Source organism: Bos indicus, chromosome 6, assembly GCF_029378745.1.
Source record: "Bos indicus isolate NIAB-ARS_2022 breed Sahiwal x Tharparkar chromosome 6, NIAB-ARS_B.indTharparkar_mat_pri_1.0, whole genome shotgun sequence".
Taxonomy (NCBI): domain Eukaryota; kingdom Metazoa; phylum Chordata; class Mammalia; order Artiodactyla; family Bovidae; genus Bos; species Bos indicus.
Window position 1 is genome coordinate 67,746,862 of NC_091765.1, and position 25,017 is coordinate 67,771,878.

At 39.0% G+C, this 25,017-nt stretch overlaps 1 protein-coding gene and 1 pseudogene across 2 annotated transcripts in view; one reads left to right on the forward strand and one right to left on the reverse strand.

Moving 5' to 3' along the window:
• The first annotated feature begins 237 nt into the window (after window positions 1-237).
• The window catches only part of SLAIN2 (SLAIN motif family member 2), a 71,879-nt gene continuing 47,099 nt past the window's right edge, over window positions 238-25,017 (forward strand). Inside the window, exon 1 of one of the 2 annotated variants that reach the window (XM_070791413.1) lies at window positions 238-932. In XM_070791413.1, coding sequence (XP_070647514.1) covers window positions 544-932 — 389 coding nt within the window. In that variant the 5' untranslated portion in view covers window positions 238-543. The remainder of the gene's footprint in view (window positions 933-25,017) is intronic. The other variant, XM_070791412.1, reaches the window with a different exon arrangement.
• LOC139183739 (U2 spliceosomal RNA) lies at window positions 4,780-4,881 on the reverse strand (annotated as a pseudogene).

The window sequence follows — 25,017 nt, forward strand, 5'->3', positions numbered from 1 at the left end:
GCAATCTTAGTCCCACCCGCCGCCTGGTCCACACTCCTCTCGTGCCCCGCCTGCGCCCGGAATCGCTCGTCTCATCCAGCAGAGCAGTGACCCGCCTCCGCCAACGCTCCGACCACGCCCCTTCCGGCTTAAGACCCGCCCCCACGCGGCCCCGCCCCACCAGCCTCGCCCATGGCCACGCCCCTCCGCGAGATCTGAGCTGGGTTCCTAGCGCCGGTCGGCGGCCGGTCCACCCTCGACGCTCTGAGGTCACCCACTGGGCCGGGCTGAGGGGGGCGGAGGGACGGAGGGAAGATGGCTGCCGAGGCCGGATATTGGCGCCGCCTCCCCCAATCCTGGAGCCGGCGCAGATGAGGCGGCTCGGCTGGGTCCGGCGACGCTTGGGAACCGGAGCAGGAGGGACACAGGCGGTGGGGCCTGGCCCTGCTATATGCCGGCGCCTCGGCTAGAGTGAGCGGCGGCGGCGGCGCCTCTTTCCTCCGGCTCTTTGCCTGTCGCTGTGAGTCCGAACGGGTGGCGGGCGGCAGAGGCAGCGGGGCCGGGATGGAGGACGTTAACTCCGACGTGAACGCGGACCAGGAGGTGCGGAAGCTGCAGGAGCTGGTGAAGATGCTGGAGAAGCAGAACGAGCAGCTGAGGAGCCGCTCCGGGGCCGTGCAGGGCGCCGGCTCCTTCGGGCCCGGCAGCCCGGTTCGGGCCGGAGCGTCCACTCCCTCCTCCGGCACGGCGTCTCCTCGGGGCTTCCCTTTGGGCCTCAGCGCCAAATCGGGCAGCGGGGCCGGGTCGGGCCCGAGGCGGACGAGTAGCGAGGAGCTGCGGGACGCCACCTCCTTGCTGGCGGCGGGCGAGGGCGGCTTGCTGGACGAGGTGGAGCCGCTGCGGCCCGAGGAACTGGAGCGCCTGTCAGGCTGGGAGGAGGAGGAGGAGAGCTGGTGAGCGCGGGGCTCCGGGCCGGGGCTGGGCGGGGACGGGGGTCCCCCGGTAAGACACCTCGCTTTGTGTAGCGGGGTCCGCTCTCTGACTCGTGGTTTTCTTGCTTTGGCAGCGGTAAGGTCAGCGAGAGTTGGGGGTTCGAGGCTTGCGAGAGGAACAGGGTTTGTAGCTAGTTCTCCTCTGGGTTGGGGGACCCTCTGGTCTTTGGGCCTCGTTGGGATCTGGGGACTGGCACAGCCTAGGAAGGGCTGCTCGCCGTGGGAGGAGTCGGAGGTGGGAAACTGCTCTGTAGGAAGGGATCTTGCTTTGTGTGAAATCCTGCTTTAGGATGCTGGCCTGGGTATTTTGGGTGTCGGGGAGGGGTTCTGCTTGATGAGGTGTCACCGGTGCGGGGAGCAGACCAGGGTAATCGAAGTCCGCGCAGTGGTCAGCGTTTTGGACCAGTGGGAGTTGGGTACATTTCTGGCGGCGATGGGGAGACCGTGTGAATCAGCACTCCCCCTTGGGTAGTGGGGTGAAGCTTGCTTTGTGTGAAGAGGGCAGAGGATGGTGCCGCTTTGTGTAAGAGTCAACGGTGGAACAAGAGCCCTGACTCTCATTTTTTAAACAAAAATTAAGTTTGGCGTTTTCCTGAGCTGTGAAGTGACATTTTCCATCTTTTATTTCCATGTCATGCTAGAGGCAGAGAAAAAGAGCCCTGTTTAAAAATGTGAACCGAACTGCATTGTCACAAGCTACTTGATAAAATTGTGACCCACGGCATAATATCACTTCCATATATAGAGAGGACATGAGAGGCAGTTTGCTTCGTGTTTTATGGCAATTGCATAAAAATATCTATGGGAAATTCTTAATTTGTCTTTTTTTTTTTAAGTTTTCATCTTTTAGCTAAAGTATCTCTCTGTTCTTTGTTGAAATTGAAACTTCTAACTTAGTGAAATTGAAATCCTTCATAGACTCTGGTTTTGCAGGGCTGCAACTTTACTGAATGTCCTGATATAGTTGAGAGCTTTGCCTGGATTCAGGCCCTGGCTCTGCTACTCACAGCTGTACGACCTTGGGCAAGTTACTCTGAGCCTCACTTTCTTCCTCTTATTTGATGAAGAAAATAATAGTTCTTTATTCTATAGCGTTGTGAAGATCATGTGAGATAATCCGTGTATCCTTTTAGCAAGGGTCTGGTATATAAGCTCTCTGAGACACTAGCTGCTATTACTGTTAAGCCAAGTTGTTAATATCAAGAGATATTTAGTGAGTGCTTCCAGGATCTTGTGGGAGATTCTTAAATTTGATCCCTGTTCATTAAGGCAGTTACAGTCTTGTTGGGATAGGGTTGCGAAGAGTCAGACCCGACTTGGCGACTGAACAACAAAATAAGAAATAGGTTGGGAAATACATAGTGAATTGCTTAAAAGACTGATAGGGACCAAAAGTACTGAGAGTGCTGAGAAATTGGGAAGAAAATAACAGTCTAAGGTAGTTGGGAAAACTTTGAGGAGAGGTGGAGCCTGAGGACTGAGGGGCATTTTATGCTGTGACAACTGCTAGAGCAGAGTCAGAGATATTTGTAACTCTCGATTAGAAAGGTTTGAAATACAGAGATACTCTTGAATATATGATGTCAAGCCTTTATTTTACTGCCAAGTGATACCAAATATAATTAGAACTCACTGTGGTAGTGACAGTTTTCATATTAGTGTGAAGTCATGTCCTCACAAAGGAATCCTAGGTATGTATACACTTTAAAAGAAGTGAGAATCATCTAAATACCATCACATGCCTCTTCCAACTGATGATGATAATGATGCTCTTAATAATAACAAGGATTAGCTGCACTCATCCCCCATTTTAGATTATATATTCTTAGAACACATTAACTCCACTTGGAGAGGCTGATTAAGTCTTTTGCTGCTTTGGTTAAGTAAAGCAAGTCTTTTAAAATAGTATGCCAGAAGTTTCTTTTGGCCAGTTGGTTCCTGGTTACATGTCTTTATATTATAGATGTCCTACTCTTTTTCTGAAAAGACTTGTGTGAATTAAAAGTTTGAAAATCATGTTTAAAATGTTTTTGGAGTATGTGTATGAAGTATTAAGTTACAAAGGGTGGTGGGTGTTAGTAGCAGTAAGAGGAAGATTTTTAAATCAGTTTTTCTTAGCAAACTAAAAATCTACTTTCTGTAACATACACATTTCTTTCTTTTTCATTTAGGGAAATGTTTTTTTCCCAAAGGTATACCACAAAATGCCACTCCTGAAGGTGTTAGTAGATATTGTATGAAAAAATAATTGTTGGTCTGAGATCAGATATGTCTGGGGAAAAGGTTCAACAACAACAAAAAAGTTTTCTTTTATGCTGAACTTTTTTGATATGCTAGTATGTGTTGAATATAGTAGATCTCTAAGTGGTGTGGTTTGTCTCCTAAACTCATTTGAGCTCCCAAGGAATTAGTTTCTGTAGAACACACTTAGTAACCAGTATTGTACTTAGTGGAGACAGAACTGGCAAACCACTCAGGTATTCTTGACTGGAGAATCCCATGGACAGAGGAGCCTGGTGGGCTGCAGTCCATGGGGTTGCAAAGAGTTGGGCATGACTGAGTCACACACACACACACACACACACACACACAAACACTGTACTTTTAGCAGTGACTTTCACTTATTTTTTTTTAGACTCATCTTCATGATAAGTACATTTTATACCATAGTTTAGTACACACATGTATGTGAATAATTGAAACAGTTTCACAAAACTATACTTAGTATGTATATTAAAGTGCTAAGATTTTCTGTTTCTTTAGGGTAAAAATGCTGGTTACAATTCACTAAGCTGATTTGGTGACCCGTTAATGGTAATTATTAGTTTGAAAAATGCTCTTATAGAACAACTCAGAAAAATCTAGAGAAGGAAACGTACATTATTGTGTATCCCAGTGTGTCACGCGATGCCAGGCAACGTATGAACAATTTTACACTTAATTGCATTTAAGTTTTTATCCATTTATGAGGTAGGTATCATTTTCCAGGTAAGGCAACTTAATCACTCTCTAAGCATCAAATAGCAGACAGTAAATGATGGAGTCAGGATTTGAATCCAGGTCTTTATGACATCATAGCTTATATTGTTCCCACTTTATTTTGCTTTCTCCAAGTATAATTCCTTTTCCACCTGAATAGCCCCTTACAGTATTTGAATACTACCATCATAACCCTACTGACTCCTCCCTACCACACACTGAGCACTCTAATCTCCAGAGTAAAACAACCTCAGTTTGTTTCCTTCTTGTTATTTAGCTCCTAAGTCGTGTCCGACTCTTGCAATCCCATGGACTATAGCCCACCAGTCTTCTCTGTCCATGGGATTCTCTAGGCAAAAATACTGGAGTGGGTTGCCATTTCCTTCTGCAGGGGATCTTTCTGACCCAGAGAGCAAAGCTGCTTCTCCTGCCTAGCAGGTGGATTCTTTACTACTGAGCCACCTAGGAAGCCCTTTAATCATTCATAACTTAATGTAATTCTCTGATCTTTCAGCCATGGTCATTTTTAATAAATTGTAGTTGTTCCTTGTCATTAAATGTGTTATCCAGAACTGAACTTGGAATTTTAGATGATATTTGACCAGCGTGTGGTGGATATATTTTACATGAGCTAAATGCTGTTATTTGGAACCAAGTATTTCATTAACAGTTTTGACTTCTGTTACTTATGCCTAATATGAGCCAGTAGTTTCAGTTACACTCTGTATTTTTATACATAGGTTGTTAAACCAAGTCTTCCTAACTCTGGTTTTCTGTAATGATTTTTTTTAGCTTAGGTATTAAGTTTTTGTATTTTGTTAGTCTTGATTTAGGCTTTTTTTTTTAAGTCCTCGGATAGAGGACGTATCAGATATTAAACTGATAAGAACAGATACTACACTTGATCTTAGCCAAAAGGCCGAGAAGCGATCGATTTAGGCATTTAATATTACCTATTTCTTGCAATTTTTGGGGGTCATTTTCATGGCTTCCCTGGTGGCTCAGACGGTAAAGTGTCTGCCTGCAATGTGGGAGATCTGGGTTCCATCCCTGGATGGGGAGGATTCCCTGGAGAAGGAAATGGCAACCCACTCCAGTACCCTTGCCTGGAAAATCCCATGGACAGAGGAGCCTAGTATGCTACAGTCCATGGGGTCTCAAAGAGTCGGACAGGACTGAGCGATTTCACTCACTCACTCACTGATATTTCATAGGAATACTTAATGGGTCTTCATTCAGGTTGTTGATGAAAATATTAAAATTATAGAATAAAGAGCTCTGAAGATGCAGCTCGACTAGACTTCCTCCAGATTAACATCATTAGTCAACATACATTGTGGTTATTCAATAACTGTTAGTACTACTTCTTCTTATCAAGCCTATATGCCGTTTTGCCTGTATGGATATTATGAAAGATTTTGCCAAATGTCTTGCTGTAATTAAGCTATATGGTGCCTACAAAGTTCTTACCTACAGTTAAGTAAACCTATCAAAATAGAAATTGCAGTTATTTGGTTTCACTTGTTCATGATGAATCTTCTGGCTTTTACCTTTTCTAACTTTACATTTTGTTTAACATAATTTTGAATTTTGCAAGGAATCAATCTGTCTGGAATTTCTAGACATTGCTTCCTTTTCGCTTTAGAAATTCTAGTATTTCCTCTTATTCAGGCTTTTGACCCTTCCATAATATTTTGGATCAACAGCAGTAATTTGGTGATACAATTTCAGTTATTTTCCATTATTTAGAAGAGTAGAGCTAACCTTGTTTAAAGCTGCCTTTCAGCTTACTATCACCTTGACTCAATTTGGACTTCAGTTTCCCTCAATGTAGCCTCCCAACAATTCCAAGTTTGTAGTTCAGTACTTTCAGCTGCATACACATTGCTTCTGTGCAGCAGATCCCCAGAACCTCCCATCCTGCATGACTGAAACTTTACACTCACAGAGCAGCAACTCCTTACCCGTACTCCCAACCCCTGGCAGGTACTGTTCTATGTACTTTATTTCTGTGAGTTTAGCTACAGTAGATGCCTATAAGTGGAATCACGAAGAATTTGTCCCTTTGTGACAAGCTTATTTCACTTAGCATAATTTTCTTAAGGTTTATCCATGTTGTAGCATATGATAGGGCTTCCTTCTGTTTTTAAGGCTGAATAATAGTCCATTCTATGTATATAACACACCTTCTTTATCCATTCATCTTTTGGTGGATGCTTGCATTGCTTCCATTTCTTGGCTGTTGTGAAAAATGCTGCTATGAATGTGGGCCTACAAATAATCTGTGCAAGTCCTTGCTTTCACTTCTTGTGGATTCATAACCAGAAGTGGAGTTTTTTGATCAAATGGTAAATCTAAGTTTAATTTTTTGAGGAGCCACTGTATTGTTTTCTACAGCAGCTAAGCCATTCTGCATTCCAACCAGCATTACACAAAGGTTCCAGTTTTTCCACATTCTTACCAATACTTACTCCGATTCATTCTGAGTTTTTAAATTTTTAAATTATTTTTGGCTGTGCTGGGTCTTCATTGCTGCATGTGGGCTTTCTTGAGTTGTGGTGTGTGGGCTGCTCATTGAGGTGATTTCTCTTGTTGCAGACCACGAGCTCTATGGTGTGTAGGCTTCGGTAGTTGCAACCCTTAGGCTCAGTAGTTGCTATTCAACTTAGTTGCCCAACAGCATGTGGGATCTTTGTGGACCAGGGATTGAACCAATGTCCTCTACATTGCAAGGTGAATTCTTAACCGCTGGACCACTAGGGGAGCCTTCATTCTGTTTTTATATGGTTTTTATATGGTGTGAGCTAGGGGTCCGACAATTCATTTTGCATGTGGACATCCAGTTGTCTCTGTACCATTTGTTGAGAAGACTTTTCTGTTCCCATTAAATTGTCACCACATCTTTGTCAAAATTCAGTTGCTTATAAATGTATGGGCTTATTTCTGGACTCTCCATTCTATTCTGTTAATCTATCTTTGACTATCTTTATTCCAGTACTACACAGCCATAATTACTATAGATTTGAAATTGGAAAGTGTGAGTCCTCTGATTTTGTTTATTTCAAGATTGTTTTGGCTCTTCAGAGACTGTTGTATTTCCATATGATTTTTAGGATCAACTTGTAAATCTCAGAAAAAAAAACCCCTGGAATTTTGATAGGGATTATGTTAAATCTGTAGGTAAATTTGGGATTTTAACTATTGAGGTCTTAACAATATTGATTTTTAATTTTTTTCAACTTTAAAAATTTTCAGTGTAGAAGAGTTATATTCCTTTTGTTAATTTTATTTTAGTCATTTTATTTTTTGATGTCACTGTAAATGGAATTGTTTTTCTTAATTTCATTTTTGAACTCTTCATTATTGCTGTATAGAAATACAGTTGATTTCTGTGTATTGATGTCATTGTCTCTTGCAGTCTTACTGAGCTTGTTTATTAGCTGTGATAGTTTTTTGGTGTGAATCCATAGGATATTTTATATATAAAATTATGTCATCTGCTGATAGATAATTTTACTTCTTTTTTCCCAGGCTGGATGCCTTTTATTTCATTTTCCTGCCTAAATGCCCTGAAACTAGAACACCCAGTATCATGTTGGGTACAAGCAGTGAAAGAAGACATCCATCAGTGTGATTTTCATTGTTCTTTTATTTTTAATAATTGCTAACAATTATTTATTGCATTAACACATGATGGATACTATACTAAGCACTTTATATGCAGTAATTCATCTTTTTAATAACCCAGTATGGTCATTCTGTTATTAATCCCCATTTTAAAGGTGAGGCAATTAAAGCTTAGATTAAATAACTTGCTTATAGTCACTCAAATATATGGACAAACTAGGATTGGAACACAGATACTCTGACTGTATTTAAACATTTTCAACCGTTGTGTGTGTGCATGCTTAGTCATGTCCAACTCTTTGCGTCCCCATGGACTGTAGTCTGCCAGGCTCCTCTGTCCATGAAATTTTCTAGGCAAGATTACTGGAGTGGTTTTCCATTTCCTCCTCCAGGGGATCTTCCTGACCCAGGGATCGAACCCACAGCTCTTGTGTTTCCTGCTTGGCAGGCTGATTCTTTACCACTGTGCCCCTGGGAAGCCTTTACCTAATTCTTGTTATTCTTAATAGATTTGTACTGTTATTCACCTTTAGCTCTATATTCCACCTAATTCGTTTGATCATTTATCTTTTAACAACCTGAGCCCTAGGTACATTTTTTATTTATCTGATGACCTCATTTGGTACTCATTATTCTTGTGCCGAAGTGGCCTTTAGAGCCCCAGGAGTCAGACTGTAGTCCCACCCTTGTCAACTGCATGACCTTGTCAACCACTTACTCTCTGTGCTTGAGACTGTTCATTGTTTGTAGAGTTAATTATTATACCAGCCATATAGAATTAAATATCTGTAAAGCATTTACAAGTTCTTGGTACAAACTAAAAATATAAGTGTTAGCTTTGTCATCATCATCACCATTTTAATTCAACTCTAGCCTGTCTTTGCAGTGAACTTGAAAAATTTAAACATGTACAAAAGTAGAATGAACAATGAAACAAACCTTTCAGTTCACTTCAGTTCAGTCGCTCAGTCGTGTCCCACTCTTTGTGACCTCATGAACTGCAGCATGCCAGGCCTCCCTGCCCATCACCAACTCCTGGAGTTCACTCAGACTCTCACATCCATCAAGTCAGTGATGGCATCCAGCCATCTCATCCTCTGTCGTCCCCTTCTCCTGCCCCTGATCCCTCCCAGCATCAGAGTCTTTTCCAATGAGTCAACTCTTCGCATGAGGTGGCCAAAGTACTGGAGTTTCAGCTTTAGCATCATTCCTTCCAAAGAACACCCAGGGCTGATCTCCTTTAGAATGGACTGGTTGGATCTCCTTGGCATATTGAAAAGCAAAGGTGTCGTATCATTTAATTACTAAATATTATAGTAGAAGATATGGACTCTTTTTAAACCTAACTACAATACCAGTTTCCTGTCTTTAATATCATCAAATGTGCTCTGAATGTTTTTAGACCATCACTATTACATCTTTTCTTTGTATGGAATTTGTATTAGGTAAATAACATCATTCATATTTTTCTTTGGCCTATTGGCCTATAGTCAGCTCCTGTAATATCATCATTAGTTTTATAATTAGTTAACATTTTTAATTAAATTTAGTTTTAGTGTCTCTCTGCTTTCATTTCTTAGTTGTTCCTTTGCAGGTGGAATCTTCCTGGACCGGGGATTGAACCCGTGTCCTGTGCATTGGCAAGTGGATTCTTATCCACTGTGCCACCAGCGAGGTCCCCTTAAAAGTTTTTGAGATTGGAAATCTAAATTGTTCCTTATATCCTGTTAAATTTGCTTTACTTTAAATCAGTTTTAAGTTTATGAAGGCACTTTCACTCAGACTGCTCGTCAATAAATTTTATTGATAAACTTTCCCCAGCTCAGCGATCGATAGGTATGTAGTTTTTACTTTATTTTTTTTCTCATAGCCCTTCACTTTTGAGAATGGACTTTATTACCTGACGATTTTGTTTTATGTATGCTTTTTGTAGGAAACTGTCGGTAGAATTTGTAATTTAATATGATGAGCCCAGGTTTATAAAGCAATTTAATTTGTATACTTGCCACCACTTATGATTTGGCAATGGCTCACTGATTAAAATCTTAAAGTTTTATCTTCTGGATTCTTCTGTACCAAGGAGATGTTAAAGTAACATGGTTTGTGTGTGTTTTAATTGAATCAGAAGTTATACATCAGATGACCATTTTATTCCCTTCTTAACTCTGGTTTCCCAGTGATTCTAACATGACTTTATATTTTCTTTTTTCTTCAATGAACAAATTCTTAGAGCCTGTATGTGTGAGCAGCCCAATGTTAGAACAGTTCGGGACATAGTAATGCATTTTCTTGCTTTCTTAAAAAATTGAATTTGACCAAGAAAGGCCACGTGATTGGTAAAATACATTATAGTCATTATTGTTTGAGCATGTTCTTTATACCAAGGCATTTTATGCGTGTTAAATCATTTAATCTGTTTTGAATTGTAATTGTATTTATTATCCCCATTTTTTTTTTTCAATTAGGGTAAAATATACAAAACAAAAACTTCACCATTTCAGTCACTTCTAAGTGTATAGTTCAGTGGCATATTAAACATTTATGTTGTTGTGAGGTCATCTCCACTATCCTTCTCTAGAACTTTATCTTTACAAATTGAAATTCTGTATAAACAGTAACTCCCCATTCCCCTATTCACCCTGCCTCCAGCCCCTCACCACCACCACCATTCTACAGTCTGTCTATGAGTTTGACTACTCTAGGTACCACATGGAAGTGGAATCATGTAGAATTTATCTTTTAGTGTCTGGTTTATTTCATTTATTGTTGTGTCTTCAAAGTTTATCTTGATCGTATTGATAAGAAGGTGTCATGTTATCTTGTCATCTTACAAGTAAGGAAATTAAACTTGATGTCACACAGCTAATATAGTTCATTGAAATTTTTACCAAGCCTTAAAACCGTGCCTGGTAAATAACATTTTATCTTGATTTGTTTAACCTGTAGATAGATTGATTTTTTAAGGTTTATTCTGTATAACTCTGGAGATCATCACTAGGACAGTAGGTATACACTGTTGTTGCTCAGTCGTGTCCGACTCTCTGCGAACCCATGGATTGTGGCACGCCAGGCTTCCCTGTCCTTCACCATCTTCCAGAGTTTGCTCAAACTCATGTCTATTGAGTCGGTGATGCCATCCAACTCTCTCATCCCCTGTCATCCCCTTTTCCTCCTGCCTTCAGTCTTTCCCAGCATCAGGGTCTTTTTCAATGAGTTGACTCTTTACACTGGGTGGCCAAGGTATATATTAGAGGTAAGCAAATATTTAATTAATAGAAGGAAAATGTTCTAGTAGAGCTGTTCCTAGACAGTATGAACTGCCTTTAAAAAGTGTTGTGAGTAACTTTTAGCAGTAAGAGTTAATTGTCCTGTGGCAAGGGATGTTAGAAAGAGGTAAAAGTTGAATTTGATTACTTCTAAGTGTTCTTTTAAATTCTGTTTCCGTGATTAAAATATTGTAGTCTTTTGGGAACATAAGATACCTTCAAGACAAAGTGCTAAGCTTAAATGTGGGAGAGATCTTTAAGCATCATGGAGTTTTTATAAATCTGTGGCACATTTCTTTGAATATCCTTAGTAATGGCAAATTCTTTTCCTGTTGAGGGTAGGTTTGAGTTTTGAAAACTGTCTAAAGTCATTATTATGCCTAGTGAATAAAAATGGGTTAGGAAGATATTTGAAGCTCTCAGCAGTGTAAGTCCAGTTCACCTTTTTCCTAGATTTACTTCCTGTTAGGAAATTTCATGAACATTCAGGCCTATTACCTTTTAATGTTTGTTCTGTATAGAGTATCTTCTTTTTCTCTCTGAAATTCTAAATTTCCCACTTGGTTTACTTCCTCTTCAATGTTACCTACTACTGTTTATGTTTCTTTTTAGAGCACGTGTAACATCACAACCTCCTCTTTGGTCTGTCTTGTCTAGATTGTGAGTATTTTAAGCAGAGGGAACAGTATCATATTCATCTTTGTGTATCCAAAACAGGCTTTCAGAATCTTGTGAGTTCAGCTATATTAAATTGAATCAATCTGATTGTCAATGATAAATTGAAACTAGGTGAAGCTGGAAATAATGAGACCAAATTTTTTGCATGACTTGCATGACCCCAATACCAGTTAACAGTAAGGAATTGCACATGTAGTCTGCATAATGGCAATATTGAAACTGTACTCTCCCATGAATTAATTAAAATATTGTCAAGATACAGTGTCTTATATCAAAAATCAGTTTCAAAATTATCTCTTTGGTAGGATAAAAGATATACTTTGTTTTATACTTCTTTGTATATTTTATGATTTCTCAGTTTTCTGTTACGAACACAAGTTGCTTTTATAATTAAAAAATCCTAGTGATAAATCCTACTAATTGAAGTCAGTTTCATTAGTCTGTGGTCACATAGAGTAGGGATCATAATACAACGTGATGGATATTTAGGTCACTTCCATGTCTCGGCTGTTGTGAATTGTGCTGCGGTGAACATTGGGGTGCGTGTGTCTTTTCAAATTATGGTTTCTCTGAATATATGCCCATAGTATACCCATAGTGGGATTGCTGAATCATGTGGCAGTTCTGTATGCAGTTTTTTTAAGGAATCTCCATACTGTTTTCCATAATGTTGTACCAATTTACATTCCCACCCACAGTGTAGGAAGGTTCCCTTTTCTCCACACCCTCCCCAGCATTTATTGTTGGTAGATCTTTTGATGATGACCATTCTGACTGGTGTGAGGTGATACCTCATAGTAGTTTTGATTCACATACCTCTAATAATTAGTGATATTGAGCATCTTATTGTGTGCTTTTTGACCATCTGTATGTCTTCTTTGGAGAAGTGTCTGTTTAATCTTCTGCTCTTCCCGCCGCCCCCAACTCATTTTTTTGATTGAGTTGTTTGGTTTTTGTTTGTTTGTTTTATTGAGGTACATAAGTTGTTTGTATCTTTAGAGGTTAATCCCTTCTTGGTTACTTCATTTGCAAATATTTTCTCCTTTTCTGTGGGTTGTCTTTTTGTTTATGATCTTCTTTGCTGTGCAAAAGCTTTTAAGTTTAATTAGCTCCCATTCGTTTATTTTTATTTTCATTAGGAGGTGGATCAAAAAGATACTATTGTGGTCAGTAGTCTGTTTTTGTTGGGGGGAGGGATCCAAACAGCTTAATTTTCCAAGGATACCAGATAAAGAATTCTAAAGCTTGGAGTTCACATTGTGAGCCTTCTGGGTCACTGATGTTGCTTGTTCTCCTCAGTCTCATTTTTGGGACTACTTTGCATGCAGATCCCTGTGCCAGACTTCCTGAAGTACCTGGCTGGTGCTGATGCCCAGATAGCCCCAAAAGACTCCTTTTCTCCCAGATCCCTGCCTTCTTGCCTTCTGTTGGGAGCATATCTATATATCAGTAAATTCTTTTAATTTTGACATGATTAAAAAAATACTTTGGATAGTAAATAGCATTAAATAATGTATTAATGTAAATGCATTGAGTTATATTAATAATAATGTACTCTTCTTCATAATGGTCTTCCCAGATGGCTCAGTGGTAAATAATCCTGCCAATGCAGGAGACGTGGATTCGATCCCTGGGTTGGGAAGATCCCCTAGAGAAGAAAATGGCAACCCACTCCAGTATTCTTGCCTGGAAAATCCCACGGATAGAGGAGCCTTGTGTGCTACGTCCATGGGGGTCACAAAAGAGTCAAGTACCATTTAGCAATTAAACAATAAAATAGCAACAAATTCATTATAATAATGACTTGTGCTAGCCAAGGCACTCTGCATGTTGACTCCTGTTATAATAGTTTAGTAACAAAAGTGAACTTGTAAAAACATTTAGGTTTTAAGTCTTTCAGTAATACAAGTTCTTATTTTGCATGTTCTGTTTACTCAAAAATCACATCCTCTGTGATCTTTCATTTGGGAATCTAATGGAGGATGTGGACACCTTTAGGAACAAACTAGATTATTTAAGAGGAAGACACAAAATGCAAAATATACAGTTTGCTTTAATCTTGGAAAAGGTTCAAATTCTGGAGTAAAATTGCAATTTCTTGACAATATTAAAGAACTATAGGGAGGAAAATAAAAAGTGATTATATCTTCTTGAAATCTGAAAAATAATAGATAAGCAAGATAATGCAGTACCGTGAAGTTTATGGAAATACTTAGAAATAGAGAAATAGTGTTTAGTTAAAATTTGGAGGTTTAGAATTCATGAGGATGAATCAAACCATATCCCACTTCTAACAATTTACTAGAAGGAGATTCCTCCCACGCACAACCCTCCACTACTCCATTCAGGAACTTCTGCTCATTTGTCTGTGAGAGAGTCAGAAAGCACCCAACCGTGTGTGGCTGTTAAGGGTTGTTTTGTTTGAAAAGTATGAAGAAGAAGCAAGGAGTGAGCCAGGCTAAGTCCACAAATAACCTGTGAGTCTGATAAACATGAGGAATGGAATTTAATAGATGCTATCAAGTTAGTGAGGAGGTTTTAAGTATATGCATTTCGTGCCTAATTAGTGCTGTATTTTATAATTATAGAGATTATATTGTATGTCTTTATTAATAACTAGTAGATATAGAAGGAGTAAATTAATAGTTTTAGGATGTGACTATCTTTTGAGTGAACCTGCTAATTTCCCCCCTAGGAGGAAGATAATGGGTTTTTCATTGACTTGTCATAGTGAAACTCTTGTTTACCATTGGTTATTTTTCACTCGGGCTGATCTGGAGAGGATTGAAAAAACAAAATCCTCCCAAAAAAGATGAATCCTAGAAACCTGAATCTGGAGGTTTGGAACTTGATGAGTAGGTGCTGTAGGTTTCGATGGTAGTACTGCCTATGACTGAGAGAGCTAACAAGTACTGTGTTGGGTACAATCATTCAGTTTTGTCTTAATTTATCTTTGGATTCCTGTTTAGCACCATGCCTGGCCAGTGGTAGCTATCATATAAACGTTTGTTTAAATGACTGACTGTGGCTTTACACTAAGCCTTCAAGTGCTTGGAGTTTAACTTGGAAACATTATGAGAACAGAATTTGATTCTCTGTAAAACCAGCAGTGAGAGTTCTTAAAAGAAAAATTTATATGGACTTGAATGTGAGGAAGTGAAAAGTGAAAATCACTCAGTTCTGTCCAACTCTTTGTGACCCCATGAACTATATAGTCCAGGGAATTCTCCATGCCAGAATACTGGAGTGGGATCTTCCCAACCCAGGGATCGATGCCAAGTCTCCCGCATTGCAGGCAGATTCTTTACCAGCTTCCAACAATGGGTACAGATAGATCAATGGGTATTTCTTTCTGAATCAAAAAGTACAGGGAAAAGAATGAGTGCCTCATCTGAGTAGGATGAAGCAAAGCCTGTGAAGTTTGTTAGGGAACAAGTAAGAAAGTTGGCTTAAAACTCAACATTCAGAAAACTAAGATCATGGCATCCAGTCCCGTCACTTCATGGCGGATAGATGGGGAAACAATGGAAACAGAGAGAGACTATTTTTGGGGGCTCCAAAAATCACTGCAGATGGTGACTGCAGCTATGAAATTAAAAGATGCTTGCTTCTTGGAAGAAAAGCTGTGACCAACCTAGACAACATATTAAAAAGCAGAGACATTACTTTACCAACAAAGCTCTGTCTAGTCAAAGGTATGGTTTTTCCAGTAGTCATGTATGGATGTGAGAGTTGGACTATAAAGAAAGTTGAGCGCCGAAGAATTGATGCTTTTGAACTGTGATGTTGGAGAAGACTCTTGAGAGTCCCTTGGACTGCAAGGAGATCCAACCAGTCAATCCTGAAGGACATCAGTCCTGAATATTCATTGGAAGGACTGATGCTGAAGCTGAAACTCCAATACTTTGGCCACCTGATACGAAGAACCGACTCATTGGAAAAGACCCTGATGCTGGGAAAGATTGAGGGCAGGAGGAGAAGGGGATGAGGATGAGATAGTTGGATGGCATCACTGACACGATGGACATGAGTTTGAGTAGGCTCCAGGAGTTGGTGATGGACAGGGAAGCCTGGCATGCTGCAGTCCATGGGATCACAAAGAGTCAGACACGACCGAGAGACTGAACTGAACTGAAGAAAGTTGAATCATTGGATTGGAGACCATACTGTGGATGATCTCTGAAATCTAGGAGGAGGTTTTTGAGTGTTGGAATATCCTTAACAAAATGGTATTTTGAAAAGAATAATGTGGCAGTGGTATGTGGGTGGGAACAGGAGATGTAGGTATCTTTGTGTGCTAGAAAACCAAGTCTGATCTTTACCCACCTCTTGGGTCCAGAAACACATAGCAAAACTGGAATCCAAATCAAAGTACTGAGCCGTGATGATGGTCTTTCCATTTCATCCCAACCACTTACAATTGATTGCCAAAAAAAACAGTCATACCAAGCTAAATGATTCAAGATCAGATTTGTTTCATTCCGCTTATAAAATGTTTGTGTGCTTAGTTGCTCAGTCGTGTTCGACTCTTTGCAACCCCATGGACTGTAGCCTGCCAGACTCCTCTGTCCATGGGGATTCTCCAGGCATGAATACTGAAGTGGGTTGCCATGCCCCCCTCCCGAGGATCTTCCCAACCCAGGGATCAGATTCAGGTCTCCTGCATTGCAGGCAGATTCTTTACTGTCTGAACCACCAGGGAAGCCCTATAAAAGTAATATCAAAATGATATTTTTAAGCAGTGTAGATATTTTATATCTACATAGCTTATAAGAAAGTTAATTTACATTGCTTAAAAATAGCATTTTGATCTTACTGTCTTATATGAGAGAATTGATACTTTGGGCCACATACTTCTTTGTTGTGAGGGCTGTCCTGTGTATTCTATGATGTCTAGCAACACCCCTGGCCAGACAGAAATGTCATATGTTGCCAGATGTTTCCTGGTGGCAAAATCACCCCAAGTATTACACTAAAGCATACTTACATTGTCTACTTAATCAGAAATATTTAGTGCTGTATTGCAGGAAGAAGTATCTGATTTAGTAACTTTGCTTCATACACATTTCTAAGTAATAAAATAGTAATATTCTGAACATTAGGAAAAACTACTGTGTGCCAGGCAGTTATCTTTGGGAATAAGAGTGGGCCATAATAGATGACACGAATATTTCTGGCCCTGAGATGCTTGGAGTTGTATATGACAGAGTGTTAAATATATATAACTTTTATGTATATATACAACTGCAGGCTTGAACAGTAGAGGACTAGATTGGGTTTTCTCTCCAGGACATTGTTAAATACTTTCCCCCAAACCCCCTAAAATGTATTTTATGCATTCTAACCATCTCGGTATACAGTACACTTTAATGATAAGGAACCCTCACATACTCATTCCTATCTTTCTGTATCTATCTTTTCAAAAGAAAAAGAAAAGAGAATGTCTGGACTGGCCTTAATACTAACTTTAGTTCTAAAAGCAGAGTATAATGTATTACTTACTCTTACTGCTCTGTCATGTAACATAAAGATATTAGCACTGTAATTACCTAATGTTTTAGGCTAGCGTATTGTTGCGGTTAAATTCTTATATTTGAATATATGTTTATCTTAATATATGTATTTTTATTTCTTCTATTCCTATTTGATTTGTGTTTTCACAAAGTGGACAAAATATTCTAATTTTACAATAATTCAAAAATCTAATTTTAGAACCTGTAGGAATACTGCAAATAGGAGATTCTCTGAGAAGGCAGTTTGGTGTTTATTGTGTTGATAAATCTTTGTTACCAGTGTTTAGTAAATTCTAACTTGCTGCTTTCACATCTTTTCTCAGATATTTTTGCAGAAACCTTTCCAACACTAAGAAAAATATATATTAATTTTAAAAACCTAAGCTTGGTTGACAAACCATTAAAAGTCAGTATACATTATTATTGGGCTTCCCTGGTGGCTTAGATGGTAAAGAAGCTGCCTGCAATGCAGGAGACATAGGTTCAATCCCTGGGTTGGGAAGATCCCCTGGAGAAGGGAATGGCAACCCACTCCAGTATTCTTGCCTGGAGAATCCCATGGACAGAGGAGCCTGGTGGGCTACAGTCCATGGCGTTGCAAAGAGTTGGACATGACTGAGCAAGTGACACACACACACATACATTATTATTATTTAGGACTTGAAGAACATATCGTTTGCTAAAAGTTAACTTCTTAGCTGTAAGAACCATGGTTTCTTAAACAGCTGAAGTCTTGTTTAAGGCATTTCACAGATAAAATTAGCTGTTGACAAGCAAAATACTCTTAAGAGAATCAATATGAACCACACACACATTTCATGAAATATATAGATGTGATACATGCTTTTGCTATAATTTGCAGCATCTCATATAGTTTGAGACTTCAGTCTTCCTGATGTTTTTTCTCAAAAAGAAACAACTCATTTTCTGATTGCTACACTCCCAGTTGATCTCATTGTTACTATTGTTTTCCAGCAGTACATGATTATGCCTCAACACTAGATGTTTGCCTTTTTAAAGAAGTAATTTCCAGCCTCAGTTTTGTGGCATCCCAAGGAATATCAAAATTGTTTTTATTTTCTTAAAATTAAAAAACCCACACCATACCAAAATGAGAATCAAGAGACTCATGAAATGAAAATGGAAGCATAGCATGTCACTGTCCAGAAGTTTGAGATTTACTACTTTAAAACTTTTCTTCAGTCTCTTCTACTTGCTCTGCCATTTTTTGATTCAGCATGTTGTGTTTTGCTGACATACTAGCAATTTATATCTGTATTCTACCCTGCAGCTGATGTCATTTGGGGGCTTGTAAACTGTTCTAAGACTTTATTAATGAATTTGCCTTGCAAATAATTACCACTGTTATTTACTAAAATTTAAAAAGACTTACATTTCATGTAAACTGAAGATACTTTTCTTCAATTGCATAATTACAAATAAACTAAAGATACTTTCTTCAGTTGCATTGTGATTTTTTTCCTTGTAATAGTAGGATCAATTACAGCTTTATATTTTGTGGTTCATAGGGCTTAGAAGAAAGCAGGGAACAGCAGAAGGCCATTAGGATGATTATTATATTGACGTCTTTACAAGTATCTTTTGCATTTTTTAAAGTAATGGTATTAGTTGGAAAAATATGATAGTTAAGAGCAATTGTTCTCAAGCAATCGTGATTTTGCCACTTAACAGCTATGTCACCTTGGGCAAGTCGTTTATCTCACTATGCTTCAGTGACCTCATTTATAAAACAGGGATTATAATAGTACCTGTCTCATAAGAGCTGTGCTTTCGGGGTGGCTTGGTGGTAAAGAATTCACCTGCCATTGCAGGATATGTGAATTCAGTCCCTGGGTTGGGAAGATCCCCTGAAGAAGGAAATGGCAACCCACTTCAGTATTCTTGCCTGGGAAATCCCTTGGACAGAGGAGCCTAGTGGGCTACAGTCCATGTGGTTGCAAAAGAGTCAGACATGACTAAGCAACACAATCCTAATAGTTTATTAAATTATATTTAGATGCGGTAGGACAAAAAATCTTGGGCTTCCCACATGGCGCAGTGGTAAAGAATATACCTGCCAATGCAGGAGACACAAGAGATGCAGGTTCGATCCCTGGGTCAGGATGGCCTCCTGGAATAGGAAATGGTAGCCTGCTCCAGTATGTCTTGCCTGGGAAATTCCATGGACAAAGTAGCCTGGCGGGCTACAGTCCATGGGGTCGAAAAGAGTTGGACACGGCTGCGCAACTAACACTTTATTCAGGATCAAATACTTAACAGTCTGGAAATGTCATTACTATTGCAGGGAATATATATTGAGCTTTGTGAAGACAGAGGCTCCAATCTTTTGCTTGGAGTATGCCTTACTCAGTAAATAGAGAGGATGATTTTGAGGTATTCAAATCTGATTTTCCTTAGCTTGTAAAAGTTTTCATACCAATCTGCAGAAGTTTTTCAATAATAATTTTAATATAGCTTTTATTTTTACTTTAAGTTAAATCTTAACTTTGTTAGCCTACTTTCAGCTGACTGCAACATGAAAAGTAATTATTGTGGTTATCTTAAATTCAGCAAAGTATCTCCAGTCTCCCCTCTCATCTTTTAATTATGTGTCTGCTATGTGTATGTATAGAAAAGTCAGGAGAAACCTACTGCAAATTATAAATATTAATAACTTCAGAGGACAGAATTGGTAGAGGGGAGATTATTATCACTTCTTTGTTGTTGTTCAGTCATTAAGTCATGTTTGACTGTTTGAGACTCCATGGACTGTAGCAGCACAACAGGCTTCCCTGTCCTTCACCATCTCCCAGAGTTTGCTCAAACTCATGTCCAGTGATTCAGCGAGGCCATCCAACCATTTCATCCTCTGTCGTCCCCTTCTCCTCCTGCCTTCACTGTTTCCCAGCATCAGGGTCTTTCCAGTGAGTCGGCTCTTAGCATCAGGTGGCCAAAGTGTTGGAGCTTCAGCATCAGTCCTTCCAATGACTTTTAATTTCATGGCTGCAGTTACTGTCTGCAGTGATTTTGGAGCCCCCCAAAGTAAGTAGTCTCTCACTGTTTCCATTGTTTCCCCATCTATTTGCTATGAAGTGATGGGACCGAATGCCATGATCTTAGTTTTCTGAATGTTGAAAAATATTTTTTTTTAAGTTTTTGAAAAAAACTTAAGTTTTAAATTTAAGCCAACTTTTTAAGTTTTAAGCCAGTTTTTTCACTCTCCTCTTTCACTTTCATCAAGAGGTTTCTCTTTACTTTCTGCCATAAGGGTGGTATCATCTGCATATCTGAGGTTATTGATATTTCTCCTGGCAGTCTTGATTCCAGCTTGTGCTTTATCCTGCCCAGCATTTCTCATGATGCATATAAGTTAAATAAGCAGAGTAACAATATACAGCCTTGACATACTCCTTTTCCTATTTGGAACCAGTCTGTTGTTCCATGTCCAGTTCTAGCTGTTGCTTCTTGACCTGCATACAGATTTCTCAGGAGGCAGATAAGGAGGTCTGGTATTCCCATATCTTGAAGAATTTTCCACAGTTTGTTGTGATCCACACAGTCAAAGGCTTTGGCATAGTCAGTAAAGCAGACGTAGCTGTTTTTCTGGAACTCTTGCTTTTTTTTGATGATCCAGTGGATGTTGGTAATTTGATCTCTGGTTCCTCTGCCTTTTCTAAATCCATCTGAAACATCTGGAAATTCATGGTTCACGTACTGCTGAAACCTGGCTTAGAGAATTTTGAGCATTACTTTGCTAGCGTGTGAGATGAGTATAACTGTGTGGTAGTTTGAGCATTCTTTGGTATTGCCTTTCTTTGGGATTGGAATGAAAACTGACCTTTTCCAGTCCTGTGGCCACTGCTGAGTTTTCCAGATTTGTTGGCATATTGAGTGCAGCACTTTCATAGCATCATCTTTTAGGATTTGAAATAGCTCAGCTGTAATTCCATCACCTCCACTCTTTTTGTTCATAGTGATGCTTCCAAGCCACTTGACTTTGCATTCCAGGGTGTCTGGCTCTAGGTGAGTGATCACAGCATCATGGTTATCTGGGTCATGAAGATATTTTTTGTATACTGTCCACAATATATATTTCTAAATATATTACTAAAATTCTTGCTTTTCCAAAATAGTTATATTCTTAGTTTTTTTTTAATAATCACAGGTCATATTATACAGGCATGTGTGATTTTTATGGGTCAAAATATGATTTGTAATGATTAGTTTCTTAATATTCATATTGTTAGTATTCATATTCTTACATCTTTATTAGTTCTTTTAGCAATATACATAAATTACATTTAATGGTGTTTAATTCCTTTGTATTGATTACTCTAAGGGAAAATGCAATATCTTAAAAGGCCAATTATTTCTAACAGATTTTTTAATACCTTCACTGAGATAGAATTTGGAATGGCACCCCACTCCAGTACTCTTGCCTGGCAAATTCCATGGACAGAGGAGCCTGGTAGGCTGCAGTCCATGGGGTCGCTAGGAGTCGGACACGACTAAGCGACTTCACTTTCACTTTTCACTTTCATGCATTGGAGAAGGAAATGGCAACCCACTCCAGTGTTCTTGCTTGGAGAATCCCAGGGACGGGGAAGCCTGGTGGGCTGCCGTCTCTGGGGTCGCACAGAGTCAGACACGACTGAAGTGACTTAGCAGCGGCAGCAGCACCTGTTTGTAGTATTGAGTTATTTCCAGCATGTTTACAGAATAGTACAACCATGGCCATAATCTTGGTTTAGAATATTTTCAGTATTCCCAAAAGAATTCTTATCCCCATTAGCAGTCACTACCCATTTCTCTTTCCCCAGCCTCTCTCCTATCCCTAGGCAACCTCTAATCTACTTTCCATCTCATAGATTTGCCTCTTCTAGACATTCCATATGAATGGTATCATCTGGTATGTGGTCTTTTGTGGCTGACTTCTTTAACTTAGTTTAGTATTTCTGAGGTTTATCCATGTTTAATGTTTTTATTGCTAACAGTTTTTTACAGGTCTCTCTTCAACTTATAAATACCAACTCAGAAACTTCAGACAGGACAAAAATGAATAAAGTAAGTTTCTTTTAATTCAGAGAAGGTTAGAGGTGGAATTTTCTTTTTGGTGAGCCATGTCTAAGTAGATCCAAAGATGCTTTGTTAAAACACCTTTCTTCACTATATAGTAAATAGAGGGGCACCTAATACAGTCTTATGAAAGATACTTAAGAAGGTTCCCTTGAACAAGTCATATTTAAGATGAGATTCAGTAGAAAGTAGTAATGGGCTGGCTGAAGTTGGACAAGGAGAAGGTAAGGTAAGCCCAAAGTGGAATTGAGCAAGGGGAACAGCATATACAGATGACCTAGAAGCAAAAGTATTGGGCTTTCAAGACTAGAAATTAGTACCATATGGCTTTTATTTAGATTGGAGTGATGGAGGAGGGTGAGAAATGTAGCTTAAAAAAAAAAAGGTACTACAATGGTTAGATCATTGCTGTGTCTCAAGGGTCATGGGAGCTGTGTTTTGGAAAAGACTGTAAGGCAAAAGGAAACTGGCATAGTGACTTCCCTGGTGGTCGAGTGGTTAGGAATCCGCCTGCCAGTGCAGGGGACACGGGTTTGATACCTGGTCCAGGAGGATCCCAGATGCTGCAGAGCAACTGAGCCCATGAGCCACAACTATTGAAGTCCATGCTCCTAGAACCCGTGCTCCAAAGTAAGAGAAACCACCTCAAAGAGAAGTCCTTGCACCACAACAAAGAGAAACTCCCACTCACTGCAGCTAGAGAATGTGCATGCACAGCAAAAAAGACCCAGTGCAGCCTATAAATACATATTAAAAAACTGGTATCCAAGTTTTAGTAGAGTAATGTTAATAGTCAGATTCATATTTTAGAAAACAGTTCACCTGCAGTATATGGAATGAATTGGAAGGGAGCAAGATTAGAGATTTTGAAATTAAAAAAAGGACTTTTCTTTTTCAGAATCCTTTTGGCCATTCTGTATCTTTACATTTTCATGTAACTTTTAGAATCAGGCTGTCCATTTCTATAAAAATGTCTGATGATATATTTTAGGGATTGTATTAATTCTGTTGATCAGTTTGGAAGAATTGACATGTTAATATTGAGTCTTCAGATCTGTGAACATGGGCATCTCTCCCATTTATTTAAGGCTTCTTTAATTTCTCTCAGCAATGTTTTAATTGTTTTCAGTGTACAACTCTCGCAGTTCATTTGTTAAATTTATTCCTAAGTATTCTTTTTGATTCTATTGTGAATGGAATTATTTATTTCATGTTTGAATTCTTCATCGATACATAGAAGTACAATTTTTTTGTGGAGGGAGAGCTGTTGATTTTATATCCTATTGCTAAATCTAGTTGATTTTGTTTGCTTTCAGTAGATTCTACAAAGGATTTTTTATGTACAGGATCACAGTCTGTGAATAAAGACAGTTTCACTTTTTCTTTGCCATATGGATGCCTTGAATTTCTTTTTCTTGCCATATTGCACTGGCTAGATACTCCAGTACCACACTGGATAGAGATGATAATACCGTACATCCTTAACTGTGTTCCTAGTCTTCAGAGAAGCATTCAGTCTTTCACTGTTAGATCTGTCTTCTGAAAGATTTTGTACAGGATTGGCATTATTTTTCCTTAGTATTGATAAAATTATTAAGTGAAGGCATCGGGCCTGGACTTTTCTTTGGAGGGAGATTCCTCATGACTAATTCAATTTCTTTTTATAATCTCTACAGAGTCTCAATTTTTTCTTGGGTCCCAGTTGATAACTTGTATCTTTCTAGAAATTTATCTGTCATACCTCCTTTGTTGCCATAAAGTTGTTCGTGATATTCCTTACAATTCTTTTAGTATTGGTAGCAGTGCTCACTCTTTCTTTCAGACTTTGGTTTGTAGCAGTGCTCACTCTTTCTTTTTTTTTTGTTGTTTAATTTTATTTTATTTTTAAACTTTACAATATTGTATTGGTTTTGCCAAATATCAAAATGAATCCGCCACAGGTATACATGTGTTCCCCATCCTGAACCCTCCTCCCACCTCCCTCCCAATACCATCCCTCTGGGTCGTCCCAGGGCACCAGCCTCACTCTTTCTTTCAGACTTTGGTAATGCACATGAAGGAAGCCATACACACAAAACATTGAATGATTTCATTTATATGAAATGTCTAGAAAAGGACATGGAGCTGAAAGCACATTAGTTAATGCCTAGGGCTTGAGGTAGAAACAGAAAAGGGGTTTCTTTTTAGGGTAATATAAATTAATTCTAAAGTTACATGGTGATGGTTGGAATAATTAAATACTAAATTTATCAAATTATACAATGGATTTTATGGTACAGAGATTACACGGGTTGATTTTATGGTATGTAAATTATATCTTGAAAAAGTTGTACTTTTTTTGAAAGTTGTAAGGTACTTTTAGCATCTTAAAAATACAGAAACTACTATAAACTAAATGAATAAAGCATCAATAATTCAGAATCTATTAAAACATCATGATCTCCCCTATGCCACACGAATGGTAGCTTTCCTGTTTTTGTTAGTGGCGCTGTAGTACTTTCAGTCACAAAAAGCTAAAAACTGTAGAACAATTTTGGATTCCTCTATCTTTTTTATTTCCTACCCTCATCATTAATCTGTCACCAAGTCCTGCTGATCCTACATGTATAAACTACTTCTCTCCCTACAGATCCTATATTTAATCCCCTTATTGGCAATAAAGAATGCTCTTGCCTTCTGTTAACAGATAAAAGGTAATGTAGCAAACTGTCTATTCCTCAAGTGATGAAAAGAGGGAAAATGATTCAATAACCCTATGTGTGCAAACTATCTTCTGCTACTCTGTTCTCTTATCTCAGTGTCCCATCACTAAAATGATCCCTAAAAATAAAACACTTTGGCCCATATGATGTTGGCACCAAATTATTTTTCAGTCAGGGAACCTTTGGTTGACATTTCACAGTACTT